General features: G+C 42.2%; 2 protein-coding genes across 2 annotated transcripts; both read left to right on the top strand.

Moving 5' to 3' along the window:
• The first annotated feature begins 1,076 nt into the window (after positions 1-1,076).
• LOC102700607 lies at positions 1,077-12,497 on the top strand. The gene is made up of 20 exons (XM_015834561.2): positions 1,077-1,530; positions 1,681-1,757; positions 2,249-2,327; positions 2,452-2,526; positions 2,659-2,773; positions 2,862-2,919; positions 3,115-3,186; positions 3,379-3,512; positions 3,598-3,744; positions 4,577-4,686; positions 4,958-5,235; positions 6,379-6,446; positions 6,631-6,701; positions 6,893-7,153; positions 8,883-9,043; positions 9,151-9,206; positions 9,317-9,369; positions 9,451-9,574; positions 10,946-11,043; positions 12,142-12,497. Exons 1-20 carry the CDS (start codon positions 1,396-1,398, stop codon positions 12,211-12,213), a joined length of 2,244 nt encoding a protein of 747 aa, XP_015690047.2. The 5' UTR covers positions 1,077-1,395; the 3' UTR covers positions 12,214-12,497.
• A 1,261-nt stretch (positions 12,498-13,758) lies between these two features.
• On the top strand, positions 13,759-14,901 carry LOC107303865 (EPIDERMAL PATTERNING FACTOR-like protein 2). Its single transcript, XM_015835104.2, has 3 exons — positions 13,759-14,022; positions 14,102-14,157; positions 14,275-14,901. The coding sequence occupies exons 1-3, from the start codon at positions 13,947-13,949 to the stop codon at positions 14,554-14,556; spliced, it is 414 nt and encodes a 137-aa protein (XP_015690590.2). The 5' UTR covers positions 13,759-13,946; the 3' UTR covers positions 14,557-14,901.
• Positions 14,902-18,857: the final 3,956 nt, after the last annotated feature.

The raw sequence follows: 18,857 nt of genomic DNA, 5'->3' as shown, positions 1-18,857 counted from the left end.
ACGACGTCAAAAAAAAATCGGAGGGAGTAATACTGGATCAACTTAACTCGATGGTTTGTATTAGGGTTTCATTCTACATGGGTACTGCAGTTAGCAAAGGGTTTATAATATGTGCCACATACATGGCAGAACGGTTTGTCTAGTTAACAAAGATAATTTGAAAAAGGACCTACCTATTAGCTAGGAAATTTAATTATTTTTAAAGATGACATCCACATTAGCCCTCTTAGTCCCCCTCTTTTTGCAAGGCAGTGACGAGCTAGTCAGGCAATAATGTAGGGTTTTGAAACGGTGGAAGAAGATGCTGAGGTGGACGACACAACAATGATATAAGGTGTGGAATCCGAGACATCATTTTTCTAAGTCAGTACTATGCCAATCCAGCAAGAATTGAGGGGTTCCATATGAAAGACTTGGTTGCAATAGATGACGGTGGAATCTGACACATTGTCTCTCACAACAGCAACGAGCTAGTGAGGCGGTGGTGGAGGGTAATAGGTGGCAAATGCCATAGACATGTGGTGTATGGTGCAAAGACGCTTGAAGAAAGCACATGAGGCACGCCTCTACCGCTTGTGGCATGTGACCAACTAGCCATAGTCGACCTCGCATCTCCCCACCACCTCTAGCAAGTTGTACCTCTGCCCCTCATTTGTGCAAATGTCGCGTACATCCCTACTGTCAGCGACGCACCGTCATTTACACAAGTATGATAAAATTTATATAAAAATACTAAAATATACCATGCTAGCTAGTTTCATTAAATAAATAATTTATTTTTTTTATTTTATATCTATATTTTGTTAGAAATATTTCAATAATTTACTTTATAAAACTAATAAAATTTAAAGATGCTTGGATTAAGATAAAACATACATGGTAAAGACCTGACTGAAAATTATACTAACCGACACGATTTTTTCTTCTAAGATTATGGATTTTTGGAATATTTGATGATATAAAGGACCGAATTAACAAATTGAGCAGTTAAATTTTTTAGATCAAACAAGGAGCTTTTATAGACAATTTCTTTTTGCACGGAACGCATGATTTAGCAACTTGGAAAATGTGTCTGCATCAAATCCAAAATCTAGAAGAGAACGAACAGGGCCGACTTTTCTCCTCCGGCCCAACCTGAGTGAGATCAAGTAGCCAAGTAGGCGGCGCAGCGCAGGTCGAGCTCCGGCAAGCCGCCGGCGAGGGCAGGGCCCAATACCTTCCCTTCGACACCTCCACTTCCGGCCGACTCGTCCGGCCTGAACCCCATGTTTGTGGGCGGGGGAGCGCGGTGAGTTTCGGGGGAAAAACGATCAAAACGAAGCGGCTGCGTCGGCAACTCGGCAGCTGTTGATTTTTGCGGCCGGCCCTGCGCCGCGCCGTGGGGATCAGCCAGCCATGGCGCTGCACGCGACGCCCTCGCGCGGCTCCGCGCACGCGGCGGCCGCGGAAGTAGAGCCGGACGTTTCGCGGGAAGGGGCGGGGGAAGCGCCGCGGCGGCCGGCCGCGTTCTACAGCTCGGTGTTCGCGCAGGTAGGCCAGCCGCTCGACGAAATGCCCGCGCCGGGTGAAACGGCGGCGGGCAAACGAGCGAGCGGGCAGGGCGATCTTGCCTTGCCCTGCTTCACGTCGTCGCTGCGTCGGTCGTGTTTGATGGGATTGGCTGTCCTTTTGTGGCTGCAGATCGAAGAGGTCGGGTGGGAGCGGCTGGTGAGCGGCAAGGGCGACGGCGGAGTGTCTTGCCTGATCTTCCGCGTCCTGTAAGGATCCTGGTCTATGGCTTTGTGGTATGGCTCATGTAGCATTGACAGTAGAAGTTGGTTCAGTAACCATGCTATAGACTTGAGGAGAAACTATTGTTGTTTTAGATGTTGAGACACTGAAACTCCAAACTGCAGTGCATGTACATCCCGCTGTTTGATAAATTGTTCAGCAAACATCTTTATTATTTAGCGAGACACTGAAAACTCCGGTGCATGCACATCCCGCTGTTTGATAAATTGTTCGGCAAACATCTTTATTATTTAGTGAGACACTGAAACTCCAGTGCATGTACATCCCGCTGTTTGCTAAACTGTCCGGCAAACGTCTTTCTTAATGAGCTAATGAAGGGAGCTGAATGGAAGCATTTCAGAACTTTATTAAAAAAATAATCAAAACGCGCCTCACCCACTCGATATTCTTAGAAAGTTTAAGTAACTTTATGTTTTTCTTACTTTTATTTTATGGTTTATATTACTTCTGGTTTCAGGGATGACCAGGGACGGAACCATTTACTGGAGATCACGTTGCCAATGAACTACCCTACATGTCGTCCTTCCCTTGTGGCAGTATATTTCGCCAAACATGCAAATGCTTCTTTCTCATTTGTTTTCGTGATTCTGTAAAATGTCAATATGTGTCTGGTACACTGGATTGGATAATTCTGCCATTTAACTTGGTTGCTTCTTACAGGATGTTCCTTATTTACCAGAAATACAGTGGTCAAAAGGCTCAAGGCTAAAAGATGTTCTCTGCCAGTTCGAAGAGGTAGGCGAAGATGTTTTATTCTTTTTTAAAAAATGCCTGTTAGTGAATTCAGTCTTATGAACTTCTTATTCATGTGCAACTGTATCGAATTGTTACATCGTGTGTGCCATCTTGCACGCTGTACACAAATAGCACCTGAAGATGTTGCAAGATTACTGGTCTATAATGGATGACATTGATAAAGTTCTTTGGGTTGTTGATCCAGCAAAGCCAACCTATGCTATGTGTCATCGCCGTATAGCTTTAGGTAATGTGCTTTATTTTTTCTGACCTAATAGTAGTTTCACTCATTTTGGCGTTCTGTGCTTAAATTGTGTATTGACACATACTGCTAGGTGATGATTGCTATGTTTTACTACATGTCGATGCGCGGAAGCCTAGATCATTGCCGGAGTAAGTTCGTGTCATAGGTAGGGGCCGAGGGATCGAGGCCCATGGGACTTCATCTGCCCGGGGGTTGGGCCCATGGGCCTTCATCCGCCCGGGGGTTGGGCCCATGGGCCTCGATCCCTCGGCCCCTACCTATGACACTTCGATGTCATTACAGTACTTCAAACACATCATCGTTGATGGTCAGTTCTTTCTCAGGTGTCGCTTCCTGGGAACAGATGGGAAACTGGACAAACTGATAATTAATTGGAGAAAAAATCGCAGGAAGTGGTATATTCTCAGCTTTGCTATATACATGCTATACATTTCCCTGATAACTTTTGCTATGAGCTATTGGATTTTGTACTGACCTGCTTAGCTATGCTTACTGAACACTAGGACATGTAGGATAGTTCATTGTGCATTTCCTAGTAATTATGAAGTAGGAATACAGCAAGTATAATAAATCTATTTTAAATTTAGGAGCGCAGACAAGAAATTCCATGAAAACCTGTCAACCGTCTTGGATTTTGCTTTGCCTCCACCACCTTCAGTCAACATCAAAGATGACGATCAAGTTGATTGTGGAATATGTTATGCCAAGCATCTGCCAATTGGTGAGCAGATTTATTCCGTCTATTCTTGCAACCTTTTCCGTCTGACATTGGTTCCTGACCCTAATCCTTGAGTCTGCTTCTGAAGATGATGAACTTGGGACTCACAGCGGAGGCACGGCAGATTACACATGTGAAAACCCGAGCTGTAGTAGAGTTTTCCATTCTGTGTGCCTGAGAGACTGGTTACGCGCGATTACTACAACGAGGCAGTACGTCAAAATGATGAACACCTAAGGCAGCCCTTGTACAACCTCCATATGCACTGGTGTGTGACCTGCTTATTTTCTCGCATTTTATCTATTCTCACCCGTTGGCACTTCACAGGTCTTTTGATGTGCTGTTTGGAGATTGCCCCTACTGCAGCGAGCCTGTTGCCGTGAAGGTCACCGACCGCTAAAATAAGTCTTCAGAGGCAGATTTCAGCTAAATCTTAACCACTCGTAAGACCACTCCTCCCTTGTTATCTTTCAGTTTTCTCAAAGAAAACTCTAGAGCGCTACGTGGACGCTCTCCTCAGGTTTCTTCGGAAAATGATCAGAACATACGTAGGAGTACTACTGTTGAAGACATTATCTGCATCATGAGGCCTTGCTGTCTTGCCGTCCGCTTCTAGAGAGAGGCAAATAAAAAAGGGGCTGGTGACCGAATCAGTCAATCAATTGAAATTTTGCAGTTTGTTGAGGACATACTCTTCCGGCCTTCTAGATTTGGAACGGTGAATGCTGGTGTTGGACTCTGAATTTCTGGTTGCCGTGTTTGCTTCCCCTACTGTCAACCTCCAATTAGTTTACCCACAACTTTCCACATTCCAGTAGTATTATATTATATGGGTAAAATCGTTCCAAATAATTGAAACGGGCTGCTGAGTGATGCAAACCCATGACGACAAAGAGTATCAGTGCTATATTCTAGAATCAAAAAGAAAATGGGTTATTGGGGATGTATTAATGAAAACGGGGTACTAAAATGGGCTTCTCTATCTATCTAGAACATTTTGTATCCTTCATTGTGCTGAACCACAAGAAACGCTCATTTTGCTGTGTTGGCGTGCGCATTTTTTACAGGCTTGGGACCAAAGACAAACACATCACACATGTTAAGAGTGAGGGGAAAAAAAAAGGCAATGCAAGTGGAGTTTTGGGATCCAAGAAAATTAGCTCTAGGTCCATCTCTGGTACGTGCTGACGATGCGTCCATTATCCCGGAGGGCTAAAAAAGGCAAGAAAACGGAAGGCGAAGGGAGAAAAACAAAAAGGCTGCTCCTTTTCTTCCCGGCACAAACCAACAGAAAACCGCACGGCGAGCACGACCGATCAAAAACCGCGCGAACAGGGCGGCGAGCGCGGGACGGAAGCAGCCGAGCCGCTGCTGCCTCCCTCCTGTGCAGAGGAGAGCCGCGCCGCCATGCCTCACCTCACCTCACCTCACCCATGAGCCTATAAGAGGAGAGTCACAGAACCGGCAGCCGCGGGAGCGGCCAAGTCAGAGTCTTGCAGAGAGAGGGAGGGAGGGGAGCAAGAAAAATGGAGAAGAGAGATGCGGAGAAGAAGAGCCCGCGTCTGCTGCGGCGGCTGGGGGCGGCGTGCCTGCCGCGGCCGGGGTGCTTCACGGTGTCCGCGGCAGACGAGGGCCCGTCCGGCTACGGCGCCGGCGAGGGGGGCGGCGGCGCGAGTAGGCCGGCACCGGCGCATCTGGTCGTGACGGTCAATGGGATCGTCGGCAGGTGATGATCCGTCGGCATCTTCCCCCCTTTCTCGTTGTGCCTTTCTTTTTGCGCTTTCCTTTCGTCAAGAGAACTTCTGGCCTCAAGACTATATTCGCTCAACTGATCATCAGCTCCTTGATTTGAATAGCTAACTGTTCGATTAAACGATTATGTGGAGAAAATAGAGCTGGAGTTCATGTAGTTTTAGGATTGTAGTGAAATGTGTTGATTCCGTTGGACATCCTAGTTTATTATTTCTCATAATGAATCAAGGATACACGGTGTGTCAGCAAAAAAAAAATTATGCTTTTGAACTGAAAAGTATCAGGCTGGTTGGGTTCAGATGGTATGTTGGTGCAGTGGATGCTGTAGATGATCCCAACAGAGCACCTTGGGAATTTTCAAACGGAGGAATCAGCTGCATGGCAGCATTCCCTGATTAGTTTTGGATTTGAGAAGTACTTCTGCGGTCAGTGGCGCTTCCACATTTCGAAACTTTGCCCTTGAATCTTTTCAATGCTTCACCTGCAACAAATGTTTAAGTTGTGACTTGCGAGCACTTGCATCCTCAATAATATCAGGAAAATGGAATCTCTCTTCCATGAATGATTCCTGTAGCAGTTACTATAGTGTTTACTCATGCCACCGACTAGTGGTGTGTGAGTGACTCTGTGGGCCCAGATGATCTGGGGCAGATTGCGAGGACAGTCTCTGCTCACTAAGGGTATTATCCAGTAATATATATGTAGATACATGATAATGTGATGAATTTCGCTGCAGTCTTGGCACATCCCTACTTGTAAGGTTGATGATGTGCTGGGTACACACACAACCAGCCCCCCACCCACCCACCCAAAAAAAGTCTAACTTTAAGACAGTTCCTAGAATACTTCTGTAAGAATTAAATTTGAAAATATATTGTTGCTATCATCTTTGGCAAAAAAAGAAAGAAAAAGAAGAAAATTTGCAGAATGCATCCCCACCATGCACTAACGCGGTGTTGCGCCCCCTCTGTGCAACACCGTTATATTTTTGCATTTATTTTTGAAAAACTGTATATTGATTCAAAAGGATAACAGCAACAATTTAATTCACTTTTGTAAGGACATGTCCACATCCATTTCCAAATTTCACAAAGTTTTTCCCCTTTTAACTGTGCAGTGCAGAAAATTGGCGTTACGCAGCAAAACATTTCATTAAAAAACATCCTGAGGATGTGGTTGTTCACTGTAAGTTGAATTCACCCAGCGCTGTAAGTTCAGTTCATATTTTCTACTCTTTTTGGACTGCTTATTTGGATACATAAACTGAGAATTAGGTAGTTCACATGTTTGGTTGGTGTTCAATCCCCTCTTGGATAGGACAATCCATAATCATTACGGTAAATGTGATCTTTGTTGTTGCCTCATATAGGCAGTGGATGCAATGTAGCAGCTCGAACTTTTGATGGAGTTGATGTGATGGGAAGAAGATTAGCAGAGGAGGTATTGAAATATTGATGAGTTAATGGCTGATATGCTTCGAAGCTATGCTAGATTGAACATTCTATGGCCAATAAATTTTACTGCCTTTTTAAAATAAGTAACGCTTTTAAATGATGTGATTATTAGCCCTTGTTGTGTTCTTCATCGTGCTCATTTTAATTGACCTCTGCCTTTTTCTTCTTTATATTAAGGTGCTCTCAGTTGTTGAGTCTAGACCAGAGCTGCGGAAGATCTCCTTTGTTGCCCATTCATTGGGTGGATTAATTGCAAGATATGCTATCGCATTGCTATATGAGAGTGCTACACAAACAGATTCTCATGAAGGGCATGAGAAGCATGTCACTGATGTTTCCAGCAACCAACCTATTGATCGAGGAAAAATTGCCGGTTTGGATCCTATTAATTTCATTACTTTTGCAACACCACACCTTGGAACAAGATCACACAAGCAGGTTACGTTCAAAATCTTGAACCTCTATTGTTATTACCTTTCATAGTTTGTGTTGTTATCATGCATATGGATCTTTCCATCGTGTACCATATTTAAGATGATATATGTCATAGGCAGGGGCCAAGGGATCGAGGCCCATGGGCCCAACCCCCAGGCGGATGAATAGTACACGCGGTACTGTAGCACCAGAGATAGGATAGGATTAAGAGATAAAGTTAGATTAGATCAAGTTAGTTACTTAGGGATTAAGTCTCGCCATCTATATAAGGATGGATTGTATCGTCATTCTAATCAAGCAATGAATTAGAGTTAGTCTTCCCTAATCTAAGTCCCTCTCTCATCCCTAGCAGCCGTCGCTGCCTGGCTATCCTCTTGGCGGTGTTTACCTTCTATGAACCCTAACCCATAACAACTTGGTATCAGAGCCATGGTTGTTGAAGACATCACCGAAGATCCTAGAGACATGTGCATCCGGCTCCTCAAAAGGATGCAGGCCGACCTGGCGGTACTTGCAGCTTCAATGAGGACGAAGCATGCGCCAATTGAGAAGGAAGAGAAGTGCAATCTGCAGACGGCGGTGGTGGGCACGACAATGTCGTCGCTGGCCACGGCACCATCCTCTCAGCCCTCCCCAATGGAGGCTATTGTGTCGAGCCGTCATCCATCATCTATGCGCCCACGACATCATGTATTCAAGAGGCGTAATTCAGGCAGGTCGTTAGCGTGCAGAGCAAGCCATGGTGTGCGGCGTGGTGCGCGGCCAAGGGCAGCTGCACCTGCTTCCTCTGGGATGCCCTTACCTGAAGCAAGATGGCCGGGGGATCCTTGCTGGCAGGGGCAGGGGCTATTTTTGGGTAGCCCTCGCCCATGCGGTTGGCTATGGCACTGGCGCCGCCACTGCTGGGGTCATCGGAGGCGAAGACGGCGGTTCTGGCTGCCACGAAGACACGGGCTGGCACCAACACCCGATTTTTTTAGTTATAGTTGTGTCACCAGCCGAGATGTAAAAGGCTTAAGTTATGTTAGGTTTTATTTAGAGAGTCGTATGAGTCAATCTAGTAGTACTGCAGCTCGAGGGCGAGCAATTCGAAAGGAGGGATGTAGTGTCATAGGTAGGGGCCGAGGGATTGAAGCCCATGGGCCCAACTCCCAGACGGATGAACAGTACACGCGGTACTGTAGCACCAGAGATAGGATAGGATTAAGAGATAAAGTTAGATTAGATCAAGTTAGTTACTTAGGGATTAAGTCTCACCATCTATATAAGGATGGATTGTATCGTCATTCTAATCAAGCAATGAATTAGAGTTAGTCTTCCCCAATCTAAGTCCCTCTCTCATCCCTAGCAGCCGTCGCCGCCTGGCTATCCTCCCGGCGGTGTTTACCCCCTATAAACCCTAACCCATAACAATATATGAAGTGAGTTTCCAATTAATGTAATCAATTTTATGGAAAATCAGTTTATGACCATCTGTGTGTTCATGTTATGATTAAGATGATTTTTTCTCAGTTTTGCTCCGAATTTGCTCAGTACGGCAATATTATTTATGTATTCTTCTTTGCTCAGTGTGTGTTGCTATCTTGTTCGTAGTAATACTTGCCATCTATCATTACCATTTAATATATTAGTTCTTGTAGTGGACTAGTGACTGCAACTGGTCTGGCTCTGTAGCAAGGAATGATGGGATGCTTAGATGATGCCTTTACTAGTTATTTATTTTCACATGCAGATACCCCTTCTCCGTGGTTCTTATAAATTGGAAAAGATGGCATATCGTTTATCGTGGATTGCTGGGAGGAGTGGAAAACATCTATTCCTAAAGGACACTGAAGATGGGAAACCACCACTCCTCCTTCAAATGGTTACTGATTATGGTGGTCTCCATTTCATGTATGCCATTTCTATGTTTTTGTCTGTAGAAATAATTCCCCTTGTTTTCACAAGAGGAAATTTTATGCTGATTATTTTGCATACATTATAAGTTGTTCTATGTGCAGGTCAGCTCTTTGTTCTTTCAAGCGTCATGTTGTTTACTCAAACATTTGTAGTGATTGTATCCTTCTTTCATGAGTACTTATAATTAGTAGATCCATTTGACCCAAATTGTTTTTTTCTGGATTAATTGAGAGAGACTGAAGTTTGTAACCTTGACTACAAGTTCAGTCATTGTTGGCTGGAGAACATCTTCCATACGCCATCAACATGAACTCCCCAAGGTAATTATATATTTCTTATAAGTTTGTACTGGCCTGTAGCAGAGTTCTTACAATCTTACACTTGAATGCCCCCTGCATCAGCCCCAAAATTTTATAAGTGATGCCAGATATCCACATGTTGTATATGTGGAAGAACCAAAGGCTCAGGATATTGATTTTTCGGATTCAATGATATATCAGGCAAAAGCTACAAGTGAAATGGAAGGTGTGTAAACTTCTATGTTTGTCTGTAATCAAGCTATTGAATATTTGCATGTTCGTTCATAGCTCTTATGCTCTCATGCATGAGTTAAGAAAGTGGCATCCTTTCTTGATAGCAAAACAAATAACAGAAATGGAGTGATCATAGCATCAGGTGTTTCTAACCATGTACTTATTGTCAAAGGATTTCTTCCAGAAAGCAGCAGAAACCATAAAGTTCATGTTTTGAACAGCTATCCTCTGAATAGAATAAGCATTCTATGGTTTGGATCTTCAAGCTTTTTAAGGATTTTTTTTATTTTACAATAATCTGAGGTTAGCTTGCTGAATAATAGAGTAACCAAGATGGCAAGATGTGGCTTCAAACAATTTCTTTTGGGGACTTTATGCAACTGGAACCTAAGAAATTGTAGTATTACATGAGTATCTATATCTATACTATTTTAAAAGAAGGTAATGGTGGTGATAGTGAATTTGTCATCCATCAACTACATTACATATTGTCTTACAACTATTTATTTATGTGTATAAAATATTTCAAAATATTCCTATATATATTGGTTCTATTTTTCATCTCCAAAATATAAGTTCCAAATAATACTAACATGCATATAATTTATGGTGACAGTGAATCTATCACTCCCCCTACTTCATTGCAGTTTTTACATTTTACCCCTTGAACTTCTTAAATTTACATAAGAACTAAATTTAAATAGATAGCCACATATAAAATTAAATTAAGGTTAGTATATTCTATAGCAAAAAGGTGGGCACATATTTCATTAAAATGTATGATTTTATTTATTTTAGGCAATATTATGGTAATTTTTTTTATCCATGGCAAAGTAGTTCTTTTAAAATAAGATAGTGGTGGTGGCAATAGATTTGTCACCCTACATACTCCCATTGTAAAATTATCAAATTACTCCTTAAACTACTTAACATTAAGAAAAATCAAATTTAAATTTATTGCTACATATAAAATCAAATTACGGTGGATATTCCCTATAGAAATAAATATTAACACATTTCATGCAAAATATATTTTTACTTATTTTAGGTAATATTGTAATATATTTTCTTTTAACCGTAGCAAAGCAGGGGCATTTGGCTTGTTTCTAATGATAAATGTTGTGGTATAGCATTCATATATCCAGGTTTAGATTTGACGGTATGCATGTATAGATTCTGAAGTGTCAAAATAAGGAGAGATTATGTTTTCAGGATTGTTTATTTTCTTGCTTGCATTGAACTCAAACAATTGTTTTATTTTGTATGTGGTATATGACTGCATTTCTACGTCCATCCGAATTGTCCCATCCTTCATGTGGGTTATGTTGGTAATAATAACTGATTCTTATCTGTATGACCTCAGAAGTGATGCTCAAAGGTCTGAACAGAATTCCATGGGAAAGGGTAGATGTCAGCTTCAAGAAAAGTAGACAGAGGATTTTTGCTCATAGCACAATTCAGGTATGTCGTAATTTCCTTTGTCTTATGTTAGGCTTCTCATCGTTTCGCTGCTTTGGATTTAAAACCTAATTTTAGAGTTGATTTTGGTGGGCTTTTTTCATCATAGTCTATGGTTCGACATTGGCTTTTAAACCATGAATAATGCAAATATAGTACCCCTAAACCATTTGTGTGTATGCCATTTTACGGCTTATCAGCTGTAGCACAAAAGATCAATCTTTTTATTTCTTAGTCTGTTATTTTCTGCCCGGCCAAATATTTTTTTTATGCTCGGTATTTTTTGTTGGAGAAAACTTTGTACACGTGGATTGTTGTGCTCATTTGGTAAAAAATATTCACCTTCTTTATTTCTACCATCCGAATTTTATTACCATTTGTGTACTGAAACTCGTGAGTTGGTTTTGTTTAAGTTTTGATTACTTATTTTAGAAACATGCACCATCGAGAGCTTGGTTTTATGATTTCTTTTATGCTTAAATGCATGTTGATTTCCCAAATTCTACCAGACGGCGCAGATGATACATCAGCAGACTACTATTTAAGTTGGTAGGTTGTCACGGACCAATACAGATAAAATCTCGGCTGTCCATAATAGCAACAGCCCTTCATTTGATACATACTCCCTCCGTCCCAAAAAAACCAATTTTTTGGTTTTTTATGTCGAGCGTGTGATCATCCGTCTTATTTGAAAAATTTTTAAGAAATTTTAAAAAAATTAGTCACACATAAAGTACTATTTATATTTTATCATCTAATAAAATAAAATTATTAATCATAATTTTTTTTAAATAAGACAAAAAATCAAACATTGTATCTAGTTTAATTGTTTTGGGACGGAGGGAGTATTAAAGATAGCTTGGTGTACCTATCCGTTACCTGAGAAACTCTAAAGCTAAGGTTTTAATCAACTTGCCCAGCTGGTCAGCAACTTCAACAGCGGGCTGTCTTTTGTCATTTACATTTAGTGGGCGGCATTATATTTGTCAAAAATTCAAAGCTACCATGCAAAAATTGCAAGAAACATCATTCAAGATTATGTCATTGGGTTAAGGCAAAGATACAAAGTAGCTACGTCTGAGTAATTCTTTTTTGTTGCAGGTCAAAACGTATTTCTTCAATTCTGATGGTGCTGATGTGATTTTCCATATGATCGACCATTTTCGTTATTAGCGTTGGTCGGGATGGGAGGGTGACGGTAATGAGGAAGCTCTCCAAAATTTTTCTAATTTTCTATTCCATTTGGAAATTAGTTTCAAATGAACATGATGAAGAAATGTTTTTCAGGTTGTTAGAATTGTTCTGGGAGAAGTACAGTAGATCCCGTGGTGTTGGTTGTATGCATCCTATAAATTTTAGGCCTGCGAGGTTCACTAGCTGAGTGACAGTGTACATGCATGTAATGGACCACATTCTGTTGCTCTAATAATAAAATCTACTGTGTGTTGCATCTCGAACAGACAACTCATAGCGAGAATTACGGCTATTGACTTCTTTTCCGCTCATGCTGTTGTACCAAGCTTCCAGATTGACCTGAAACAACTTTACTACCTTCCCAGTTGCCCTCTGCAACGATCATTTACACCAGTGAGAAAGTACTGTATAGTCCTTTGACTGCCTATATACTGAAGCTATATGATCATGGCATTTGTTACTTGTTACAGTGTACAGTGTATGGCTCAACAAATAGGTAATCTCTTCTTGAAAATATACTGTACTCGTAAGATCAAGCAGAATCCTAGGGGGCAAGAAGCAAAGATGCTTTGCTACTTGCCTGACTATTCAAGCACACTCGTCAGCTGAGTTTTTGGTCCTGTTTAGTTTCCAAAATTTTTTTTCAAAAATATCACATTAAATCTTTAAACACCTAAATAAAACATTAAATATACATAAACATTAAAACTAATTACATAGTTATGGAAAAAATCGTCCGACGAATCTTTTGAGCCTAATTAGGACATGATTAGTCATAAGTGCTACAGTAACCAACATGTGCTAATGACGCATTAATTAGACTCAAAAAATTCGTCTCGTGGTTTGCAGACGAAATCTGAAATTTGTTTTATAATTAGACTACGTTTAATACTTTAAATGTGTGTCTAAAAACTTGATATGATGTTTTTGCAAAAAAAATTTGCAAACTAGACAAGCCCTTTGGATAATTTTATTCACTATTGATAGCTCCTTTCTTCATCATTATTCAGTTGTCTCTTGAATCCTTGGGCCCTATTTCTGATTCCATTTTGCAGGGAAGAATCTGCAACGGACACGGTGCTGGACCTGTGGACCACCCCTACTTTGGCATCAAGGCTAGTTCCATGTCAAGTGCTTTGCTCTTGTTGCATCTCCTCAGCTTTCTTTCTCTCAAGCTTCAGTAGTTCAGTATGTGCAGCAAATATAATTTCACATTTTTTTCACTGAATAGTGCTTCCAGGACCCCATTAATCTGTGCCCCTGCTGAGCATGCCAACATGCAATGCATGGCTTGTGTCATTTTTTGCATTGCTATGCATGCTTCCTCTGCAGTGTCATTTTTGCATTGCTATGCATGCTACCTCTGCACCCAGCCCTTGTGCCCTGCTGCTGCTTCTCTCTCCTCCCAACTTTTGTGCTTCTGTGCCAGCCCTGATCTCACTGCTGCCAAAGCCTTTATGGCTTCAGAACTCAGATGCATTCAATGACCTGATCCGTAGCAGCCAGCACACCACTACTGTAGACAGCCTCCACTCTCAAAACATCTCTCTCTTTCTCACATTAACTTCCAGCACCACAGTTGCAAGAAACCCCCTGCACATGTGAACAGTGAGCATGTTGGCAATGCGACCACTGAATCTGGTATAAGAAGCATACCCGGACTCATCCATCGTCGATTAGCAAACGTTCAGTCACTCGAGCTCCAGCTCGTCATGGAGCTTCTGCTGCTTTACTCCTCATCACTGCTTCTCCTCCTGCTCTCCTCTCCTGGCCTGCACTCCACCGAAGGTACGCAAAAATGAATTCTTTTTGCACACCTGAGCTGAACCTAACCTAAGCAAAGCTGTCTCTATGAATTCTGATGCAGCCAACTCTGTTCCAGGTAGAATGCTGCATCATCGCCAGATCAAGGATCCTCCAGAGGTAAAGACGAATTCTTGCTGCGATCTCTTCGTGCTGCAAAACGCAAATCTTCCTCTCCCTTTTTGGCACATATGAACGAGCACCTGAGCAGCATTAGGGTGTGCAACGATGATGCAGGTGGAGCAGGCGGCGGGGAAGGGGTGGGCGGCGACGTCGGCGGCGCTGATCGGGTCGCGGCCGCCGCGGTGCGAGGGCAAGTGCGCGCCGTGTGGGCGGTGCGAGGCGGTCCAGGTGCCCGTGGCGCCGCGGGAGGACAGAGCGGCCGGCCGCCTCCGCGTCTTCTTCTTCTTCAGGGCCGGCGGCGACAGGGTCGACGAGAGCTCCACCAACTACAAGCCATTGAACTGGAGGTGCAGGTGCGCCGGCGGCGACAGGAGGAGTAGGGCACTGGATCCGTGAGAATGCTGGGATTTTTCGCTCCCGGAGAGACGATGAAAGATTTCTGGAATTCTGATAGTGTTTGTTTTGGCTTGAGGTACAGAGATTCAGAGCTGATGGTGATGCTGAATCCATCACATAAGTTGGTTTTGGAGATGTTGCATCCGGAAGTGAGAGTTGCTTCTTATGCTAGTAGCTTAGTACTACTATTTTGGAGCATAATTAAGCTTATGGTGTAATTAAGGGTGTCATGTTCGTTTTCCATCAAGCGCAGGAGGGTTGAAAATGCCCAAGCCACATTGATAATTAAGTGTTCTTTAATTCGTGGAAAAGGGGCCTCTTCTTGGTGCTTTGCTACCCAGCATAACTAGCATCATAATATTTTTATTAATAGATTATTTATTTTTCCTAAAATTAGTCCAATTGAGATTTAATTCGATCATGTCGTATATCAAAAATACTTAAACGGAAAGTTCGATAACATCACATTGCCTATGAATATTAATTCAGTACCATCAGCAATTACATCTAATCACTTCAAAACATATATGGATAAGAGAAATATATATCGACACAAGCATCTTGCTGAATTCACCTTAATCTTCACAAGTCATAACTCGCCCTATGATCCCAACCAAATTAAGTAAATGCAACAACAAAACATGATCAACCCAAGAACAACCCTTAGCTACTAACCGGCGGCCTTCTCTATCACCACCGCACCACCCTTGTTCCTTTGCTCTGGGAAGGACACACAATGAAACAACGTGTGCTTCTTCCGGTCACGATGAACATGATACGACAATCAACTTTATTAGATAAAAAAATAAGTTAGAAACAGAACAAGTCATTTTCTAAAAATCATGTTCTTCTATTTTACTCAAGCAAATGGTTTACCCCCTTGCCAGTTGCCACATGCTGTCTGCAACCAATTGTAGCTCATTTACTAATTTAGTACAAACTGACTGCTAATTTGATTGAACATTTTTTTTGGTATCTATATTATATTGGTCTTTGCGAGTAGTACTTTGCTACCCAGCTTAACGTTGGCTACCTCGTTGTTTATTAGGTCAGTCTTAATTTATATTTTATGGGATGCCATGTACATTAAATAAGTTGTATCATTAGCAAAATTATTGACTTGTCATGTTTATTAAATGAGGGAGTTTTATGAGATGAGAGAGAAGTTTCATTCGCATAAAACTCATTTAACTCGATTAACTAGTTTACAGTCTTGATAACTATGTTAGAAAACTATGCATTGAGACTGGTCAGAGCGAATTTACTACCGTTAACAACTGTGGTTTCTAAAATGCTCTAGGGAGTAGCCGCCCGAAATATTTTCCAAGAAGATGCAAAGGAATGCAGCATTGCATTGTCCGATAGTAAGACAAGAAAAACTTTTTTGTAGCCTTGGAGGTATGCTCATCATTGCTAGCTCGTCTTTTCTTTTCAAGAGCTTGCGCCATCAGCATTTGATACACTAGCAGGGCATGTCCTTTCTAGATTCGTTTCTGAAAACTCGGTGAAAACCCAAAAAAAAGTGGCGTAAAAGTGACCTCGTTGCACATAAGACTCAACACTACAGTTGCACACTTCAAGCTGTTCTTTCAAACAAAAAATAAAAATTGCATGGTAGCAGTAGAGGGTTTTTTTGGCTCGCTTTCAAGGCTAGCATACAGTTCCCAGAAATGCAGTTTGCACAGAGTCAGGTCATGCACAGTGCGGCGACGTGGCGAGTAGCTCACCACGTCGGCGCACACATGACAGCTAGCCATACACCGTCACCTTATAGAGCAGCGCGCAGCTTGCAGAAGGTATCGGAGCCTTGTTAGACGAGCGTCAGAAGGTGTCAGACGAGCGTCAGAAGGTGGGACAGAGGAAACAGGCCGCCAAGGTCGGTTCGTCACCCGTGCGATGGCTGTCGCCCGTCGAGGTCGTCGGTCGCCACCCGGGCCATGTCCGTCACCGCCGAGGTCACGACCGTCGCCCATCGCCTGCCGCTAGCGCCGACGTGGTCACCCGGAGCTGGGTGGCCCAAATCTGTCGTCCGGGCCGTGTCCGTCGTCGCCGAGGTCACGACCGTCGTCCGCCGCCGAGGTCGCTCGGAGCTCGGCGGCCCAGATCCGTCGCGCTGCCGCCGAGCTCTGCCACGGGCCGCCGAGGGGATGTGCCGCTGCTCCGAGGGGAGGCGCCGCTGTGCCGACGCGCCGCCGCGCCGGTCGCCAGAGACAGCCTGGAGAGATCCGCCCCCATCGGCTTGGTCCGCCGGCCGCCGCCGAGCTCCGTCCACCGCGGCCGGAATGGATCCGCCGCCCACGCACTTTGTCTGCCACCTCCCCGCGCCAGAGAGAGAGATATAGAAGAGAGGATGGAGAGAGAGTGCGACGGAGAGAGGGGAGTGCACAGCAACAGGGAAATAAAAAAGTTTCGATCCCACCTGAAACCATGCGCTGCACTGTGAGAATAGTTCCCTTTGAGTGGCTTAGTCCTATGTGGAAGACAGGGCTACTCCATGCATTGTGCATGGAACTCAGCTATTGCCGAGTCACCATCCTTTATACTGAAATTTAGCACCAATGCTGGTAGCAGTAGTGATATATACTGATATAACCAGATGCATGCTTAGAATGCGTGCGTGACTAACTCAGCAGGTACTCGATTCAGCAATGGCCACTGCATTCAACTCGGATCCTATCACATGCAGATCAATCTTTTTCCAGCCTCACCTCCCAGGGTGCAAGAAAACGACAGTGCTGAATCGCCATTGAATGGTACTACTTGCTCAAGTGAGGGCATCCCCAGGATAAACAAGCACATATTTTGTTCTACATCTATCCTACAGTAAATAATAATAAAGTAAATAAAAGAAAGAGGCACCATGTTTGCCTTGTGAGCTAGAAAATCCCACATTAATTAAAAATAAAAATAGATTTTAATTACAAATACAAATTCGGAATTAAAAATAATTAAAAGTAAAAAAGTCTATAGGTAAATGCATTTTACGAAAATCCCAAATTTCGATTAGAAAATAAACAACAATCAATATTTAGTGAATAGTCAATTTAGAAATACAATTTAGAAACATTTAAAATTGTGTTTAAAATAAGTAATATTAAGAGAAAGAGTCAGTGCAAAAATATGATCTAGAAGTATCACATTAATAAAAAATAGTAATATTGAGGGTATAGTTCGTATTTTACCTATATTAAGTTAAAGCTCTTCTAGAACATTACATTAGTCCTATGAGGCGCAAATAATTGAAGAATCTTAGAATTCGGGCCTAATTGAATAAAAGAAAATAGCTTGCCCTACATTCCACATGAAAATACAACTAGGACATAAGATTATATCCTCATAACTATACCAACATGATAACGGAGTTCCTAACTAGGTTCCAAACTGTGAGCAACAACAATAAGAAAATAGAATATAAGAAACCTGGTAATATAGAAAAAAATACATTTCGATCTGCTCGAATATAGAAAAAATACAGGTTGAATTTTCTGTGCTAGGATTGGTGTGGAGATTCGTGCATGTTTATTTTCACAGTTGAGCTCCTTCTTTTCATGTCTACTGAAGTACTACTGATGACTTGAGATACTTGGGTTGGCATGGAGAAAGATCATTTTTAACCAACTCTCTTTAGTTCCTGCTATCTTGAACAACTCTAAACATATTAAGTCATACGCCAAAAGATTTAGGTGTATTGCTGGTTGATTTTGAGGTATACCATAGCGGGACACTTAAATGGATAATTTTGTGCTTCATGGATGGCTACATTAGAACCGTGGCTACGTCATCTTTAGTTTTAACACCAGGTGATACATTAAATCAAGATTAATTAAAGACTTAGATATACATTTTACATATTTATGGATCTATATAATCTATTGGCCCAAGGTAAGGACCATCGGTATATTTTTACCATTCAAAAAATTGGAAATGCTACATTTCGGTTGCGTTTAGATTGCAAAAAATTTTGCAAGAAATGACACGTTACATGTTTGATCAGATGTCGGAAGCGGTTTTTGGACACAAATAAAAAAACAAATTACAGATTCCGTCAAGAGGCTGCGAGACGAATTTTTTGAGCCTAATTAATCCGTCATTAGCACATATTTGTTACTGTAGCACTTGTGGCTAATCATGGTCTAATTAGGCTCAAAAGATTCATCTCACGATTTCTCCCATAAATATGTAATTAGTTTTTTTGTTCCATCTATATTTAGTGCTCCATTTATGTGTCCAAAGATTCGATGTGATGTTTTTAGAAAAAAAAATTGGAAACTAAAGAGGGCCGACTTGCTCGAATCTTTGGA

This window comes from Oryza brachyantha, chromosome 3 (genome assembly GCF_000231095.2).
Source record: "Oryza brachyantha chromosome 3, ObraRS2, whole genome shotgun sequence".
Classification (NCBI taxonomy): domain Eukaryota; kingdom Viridiplantae; phylum Streptophyta; class Magnoliopsida; order Poales; family Poaceae; genus Oryza; species Oryza brachyantha.
This window is presented reverse-complemented; position numbering and strand designations above follow the sequence as displayed.

Bases quoted from the DNA above. Each gene is read 5' to 3' on its own strand.
- LOC107303865 (XM_015835104.2), top strand. From the start codon at position 13,947: ATGGAGCTTCTGCTGCTTTACTCCTCATCACTGCTTCTCCTCCTGCTC. The intron at 14,023-14,101 runs GTACGCAAAAAT...ATTCTGATGCAG, and splicing joins TGGCCTGCACTCCACCGAAG to CCAACTCTGTTCCAGGTAGA. The intron at 14,158-14,274 runs GTAAAGACGAAT...ACGATGATGCAG, and splicing joins AGATCAAGGATCCTCCAGAG to GTGGAGCAGGCGGCGGGGAA.
- LOC102700607 (XM_015834561.2), top strand. From the start codon at position 1,396: ATGGCGCTGCACGCGACGCCCTCGCGCGGCTCCGCGCACGCGGCGGCC. The intron at 2,920-3,114 runs GTAAGTTCGTGT...GTTCTTTCTCAG, and splicing joins AAGCCTAGATCATTGCCGGA to GTGTCGCTTCCTGGGAACAG. The intron at 9,207-9,316 runs GTATCCTTCTTT...CTACAAGTTCAG, and splicing joins CTCAAACATTTGTAGTGATT to TCATTGTTGGCTGGAGAACA.